Source organism: Muscardinus avellanarius (genome assembly GCF_963383645.1).
Source record: "Muscardinus avellanarius genome assembly, chromosome: 7".
In the NCBI taxonomy this organism is placed as follows: Eukaryota; Metazoa; Chordata; class Mammalia; order Rodentia; family Gliridae; genus Muscardinus; species Muscardinus avellanarius.
Window position 1 is genome coordinate 113,904,447 of NC_137793.1, and position 5,968 is coordinate 113,910,414.

Here is a 5,968-nt window from a genome sequence, read left to right on the forward strand (position 1 = left end):
TGGGCCTTCTGGGAACTGTACTTCCTGCCCCTGGTGGCTGGTTGGGAAGGAGAGGCTGGCCAAGTCGCAAAGAACTAGGAGGCGAAGGAGCCGTGTTGTTTCTGGTAGCGCATGTCTCCAGCAGGAGGTGAGTCAAGACCCCTACACATCGAGGGCATGCTTGGTCTCTTGTGAGCACACCCCGCAGAGTGGGAGCACTGGAGGAGAGGCAGAGTGCACCGGGTCTGCTCAAGGCCAGTTATTGTGCTGGGGCTATGTCTTGCCTCTGCCAGTGTTAGAGGCAAGAGTCAGTAATTCACATCTCCACCACCTGGGGACTGGAGCAAAGTGGCTGCTTTCTTTTAGAATTTCTTCAAATGTCTTTGTAGCTTGATGAGAATTTTGTGGGAAAGCATACAATCGTGAGTTAGAACTACCATATCACTTAGGGGTTGATCTCACCTCTGCCTAAGGAGTTTGCAGTTCTTGGGGAGTGCTTACCTGGTCTATTGAGAATAGTGTAGTCTAGCGGAGGAAGCAGAAGGATGCTGACTAGGGATCCCGCCTCCTTAGATGTTTTTTTTTTAATCTGAGTAGTGGGACAGTCACCGTGGTGGTCCTAACACACAAGCTGTGGTCTAACACACAACGTGTGCCTCACACGCAAGGTTGTGATTAGGGTTAGGTGAGATGATATTGGCAGAAATTCTTTGAAAGTGCTACAGAGCGGAAGCAGCTTGGCCTCAGAAGTCTTCATTTGCCCTTCTTGTTCACCTCACTATCCCCAGACATAGCACCGTGCTTAATAAATTTCCAATGAATGGATGATTTGCTGGCCACATCTCCTTGTTCATGGGGGATATCTAAGTTTATCCATGATGTTATGAGTCTTGAGAAAGGCTGGTCCTTTATGTAACATGCAGACCCCTTTAAGAAGTATTTCTAAGGTTAGGTAGCCCGAGAGTGTATTTGAAATATGTGCAACTTGGGCAGCAGCTGGAGTCTGCCTGTCCCAGGAACGTGCCACAGCGTGACAGCTCTCCCCATGAATTCTTTTTATCTCCGAGGTCTTCTCTAGGTCTGAGTTGACCTGACTGTATTGTTACTGTTTCCCATACCAATCTAAGTACAGAGCTTGACTTCTGTATTCTACAAAAAAAGTCCACCTCCACTAAATGTTTCTTGTGTTCAAAATATTTCCTGACTAGCCATGATAAAAGGTCTCATTGTGCCCTACAGAATATTCTGTCACTCTGCTGGCTCTTGTTTCCCCTCCCTCCTTCCTTCTTCTCTTCTCTTCTCTTTTCTCTCTCTTCTCTTCTCTTCTCTTCTCTTCTCTTCTCTTCTCTTCTCTTCTCTTCTCTTCTCTTCTCTTCTCCTTTTGTGGTGCTGGAGATTGAACCTAGGGGCATTCTGCCTCCTAGCTACAACTCCAGCCCTGTGTTATTTTATTTTATCTTAATTTTTAAAAAAGTTTTCACCAGTTTGCTGAGAGCCTCACTACGTTGCTGAGGATCGTCTGGAACCTACAATCCTCTTATCTCAGCCTCTCAAGTATTGGATTTACAAGTGTGCGCCACCACGTCCGGCTTTTTTCTTTCTTTTTAAATAACGTGAACATTTCTGTCTTGTCTCCTAAAGAACCCAATCTGCCCAAATCTAGGTCCCTTGTCATTTCTCCTTTTTCTCTCCAGGCACTTGTAAGTCTATATTTTTTCCAAACAAATGCAGCTTCCATATTTACTCAGATACCTTATATCCCAATGTGATGTTTATTGGCATTCATTTAATTTTATCTTATGTTATTAGTCACAGACATAGTGAAATTGATTTGAAGGTTATTTGATCACTTTCTACTTTATTCATGCTGTAGTCTTTTGGGGATCATTTCTATCTTTGAAGCAGAGAGGGGCTCAAACTGATTAGCACGGAGCTCCATCTTGGCTACAGGCAGCCATTGGACAACAGAGGTACAAGTGCCCTCTTTACTGATGGCTTCGTCCTCCTGCCCACCTTCACGGGCACGGGCTTGGGAGCCACAGGGTCCTGTACCGCCTAGCTGGGCCCACTTAGAAGTCACGTCACTCAGGACAGCCATGTATGCTGAGTCTCCGTTTCCTGAGACTGTTTTTCTGTTGGAAACAAATGTGACATATTTGTGTATAATGTCAGCTATCAGATCGAAATATAATAAACAAAGCCGACTGTTCACAATACCTCGTGGATTTTAGTGTTTTACCCAGTGACTTAGGTTGCTCAAACTTGAAAGAAGCTTAACCTCAAGGGAAATGGATGCTCTTACACGTCATCCACTGTTTACTGGCCGGTGGCGCAAAGGATGGGGACATTTAACAGAAGACTCATTTTATTAGTTAAAGATCCTTCTTTAAGAATATGTAGCATTTATGGATGGACAGCTAAGTATAGTATTAAAATACAAGTTTTTGTCCTACCCTGGGCCCCCACAGGGGCAGAACAGCCAGGCTTTCGGGTGGTGGTTTGGGTTGTATCTTTCAGGTCTGGGCAATGGCTCCATGACTCCGCAGGGGCTCTGCTGAATTGAGCTCCAACCCGCGGCCTCTCGGGGCTGCTTGGACCCAAGCTTCCTTCTCTCCTTCACGGAGGGTCAGGTTTGCATCTTGGGCTGGTGCCTCTTTCCCCATTTCCCCCCAGCACAGGTGTTTTTTTCCATAACGACACCCTTGAGCGTCCAATCTCACCTTGCCATCGGCCCCGGGTTAAGTAGGCTCTAATCTTTGAAGCCTCTTTGAGCTTCATTGATCCATCCTCGGTCATAGGGCAGGATGGATAGGAGGGTGAGTTCCACTCAGAGTCAGCAACTCTGCCTCCCGGGAAGCAGCCACAGCTGCAGGCCAGTCTAGGTATCTTCCAGGATGAAAGATGAGTTTAAGGAAGGCCCTTGTCCCACACTAGGAATTATTATTACTATTATTATTATTATCATTATTATTAGTAGTAGTACTGGGGATTAAACCCAGAGGCATCTACCTCCAAGCTACACCCCAACCCTATTTTGTTTTTATTTTTGAAACAGGGTCTCACTGGGTTGATGAGAGCCTGACTACTTGCTGAGGCTGCCCTTGAACCTGCATTCCTCCTGTCTCAGCCTCCCAACTACTGGAATTACAGGCGTGTACCATTATGCCCGGCCTGACATTAGGCTTTTGAAATTATTTCTAGGGCTCGAAGTGGAAGAGCTTGGTGTAAGCCTGGCATGCATGAGGCCCTGGATTCAATCCCCAGTACCACAAAAACAAAAACAAAACAAAACAACACCTTACTATTGGGTGTTTGCCATTTGCTAAAATTAAAGAAAATCCTACAAACAGTTTTTTTTTTTTTAAAAAAGCTATTGCTCAAAGTTTTGTTGCGTATCACGGACGGCCCTTGTATTTTATTTGAAAAGCATCTTTGTTTTTCTGTTTGAAATAAATGTGACATATTTGGCTTTTGATAGAGAATCAAGGAGCTTCCGGGTAGCGACGGGGTTAAATGAAGGGTTGGTAAAGAGAACCCTGGCTAAGAAGGGCTTTGGAGGAGATGGAAAGTAACCGACTTCCTCCCCAGGAGGACAGCAAGCAATGGAAACTGTACCTCACCTAAGGATAAGGAGGAATTTGGCCCTGAGGAAGGAGAAATAGCCAGGACTAATCTTGCAAAGCAGCTTTTCTTTGGAGAAAGATCCCAGGCTAATGGTTTCTAAATTGAAGGTGCCCAGGAACCTTCTGGAAGTTTATATAACTGCAGGCTCCAGTGGAGGTTTGAGTGAGCAGGCTGGGGCCATGGGGATGTTTACGCTTGGACCTGGTGCTGCTGGGAGCTTCCCCTGTTCTTCTACAGAGGTGGTCTGTGCGTCAGAGTTTGGTACAAGTTACCCTTGACTGTTTGGGACAGTTCAGGACGTATGGAGACAGAGGGACTGCACGAGTCTCCTGCAGAGACAGCCTTCTCCATGGACTAGCTGTTTGTGGTTTTTTAAAAAGATGTTGGAATATTTGGAAATATTTTATGAGGTTTCTACAATTTTCAAAGTTTTACTTTTATTTCTCTATGGTGATGCTGGGGGTTGAATCCAAGGGCACTCTACCTCAACCCTACACTCCCAGGCCTTTTTATTTTTATTTTTGTTTTGAAACAGGTTCTCACTAGGTTGCTGAAAGTTTTAATTGCTGAGGCTGGTCTCAAGCCTCCGGTCTTCTTGTCTGAGCCTCTCATGCGCTGGGACTGCAGGCATGCACCACCATGACCTGCTACAGCTGCATACTTAACAACTTTGGCCCATTTCCCCCCCAACTGGTATAGCATCAGCCTAACAAGTGTTCTTCAGCCTCTTCCACCATACAAGTGGGCCAGTTACCATGGCGACTTCAGTGGGTGATAGTAAGGATAAAACCAGGCCTGTCATGCAAAATGATTAGGACCTGCCTGGTGGTGTAACGTAGGGTTAGCCAACTTTCTGGAAATGGTCAGATAATCAATATTTTAGGTCACATGCTTTTTATTGCAACCATCCAATGTTATCTTTGCAGTACAAAAGCAACCACAGACAATGGATGGATGTGGCTGGGCTCCAGTGTGCCTATCCAAAGCTGGGTGGTCTACTGGCCAGCTTCAGTCCACAGGATGAAGTCATCGGCTTTATTCAGGCTTATTGCCTTTCAAAATTGGCAAGATAATCATTTATTTATTTATTTATTTATTTATTTATTTATTTATTTATTTATTTATTGCAGTACTGGGGATAGAACCCAGGGGCATTTTTACCTCTGAGCTTCAACCCCAACCCTATTTTTTTATTCTTATTTTGGAATAGGGTCTCACTGAGTTGCAAAGGGCCTCGCTAAGTAGCTGAGGCTGTCCTTAAACTGTGATCCTACTGTCTCAGCCTCTGAAATGCTGGGATTACAAGCGTGTGCCACCACACCTAGCTTTTCAAAATAATCGGTTTTTAATCAAGAACTAAGTCTATACACCATTGGTGATTAAAAAAAATCTGTAAGAGTAATCAAAAATCTTGGGGATGTAAATGCTGACATAATTTCAATGAACTCTAAAGGAATTGTTACTGGTAGCTGGGTGTGGTGGCACACGCTTGTAATCCCAGCATTTGGGAGGCTGAGACAGGAGGATCGCAGTTCATGGACAGCCTCAGCTATTTAGTGAGGCCCTTTGCAACTTAGTGAGACCCTGTTTCAAAATAAAAAACAAAAAATGAGGCTGGGGGTGTAGCTCAAAGGTCCCAATGCCCCTGGGTTCCATCCTTAGTACTAAAAAAAAAAAAAAAAAAAGAAAAAATGAAATTGCTACTGGTACAGATGGCTGTCGTATTGTTTTTGGCCCTGGGGAGTGAAATCCAGACCTAGTTTAAGACCAGTGACCACAAAGGCTTTGCAGGGAGACAGAGGAGCAGTTTGCCAGGGTCCCAGCACGTCTGACCTGGACCCTGGCCTTGGGCCTTGGTCTGGGCTCACGGAGTTCATGGAAAGAGCAGCTGTAGTGACTGTTCCTCAGCCAACGCTGAGCAAACGCTATTGCTCAATGTTTGTGGACGTTGACTTGCTCATGTCTTTTTGAGTTCTCAGTCTCAGAATGTTTGTCCTGACTGACACGCTTCGTTTGATCAGATGACAAAGTTCCCCGCCGTCCCGCGTTTTGCAGGGTGAGCGCGGGCTCCAGGCTCAGTCCTTACCAGGTTCCTCACTGACTCGGGGTACGATCTTCCTCCTTGTGTAGGCTTGTGTTTTTTTCAAGATGTCAGCGACTATCTTGCATGACCACATAGGCATCTTTCACTGTAAATCCCTTCAGATGCTCTTTTGAGGCCAGCATGTTGGTACACGCCTGTAATCCCAGTTCTTGGGAGGCTGAGACAGGAGGATCACAGATTCCTGGGGAGCCGCAGAAACTTAGCAAGGGCCTCTGCAACCTAGTGAGACCTTGTTTTGAAATAGAAATAAAAAAACAGGGC

General features: G+C 45.4%; 1 protein-coding gene across 1 annotated transcript in view; it reads right to left on the reverse strand.

The window, feature by feature from the left end:
- Positions 1–1,837: 1,837 nt before the first annotated feature.
- Positions 1,838–5,968, reverse strand: part of FMO2 (flavin containing dimethylaniline monoxygenase 2) — a gene marked incomplete at both ends in the record, with an annotated part of 31,243 nt that continues 27,112 nt past the window's right edge. Inside the window, 2 exon segments of the mRNA XM_080698786.1 lie at positions 1,838–2,151; positions 2,700–2,865. Coding sequence (XP_080554912.1) covers positions 1,838–2,151; positions 2,700–2,865 — 480 coding nt within the window.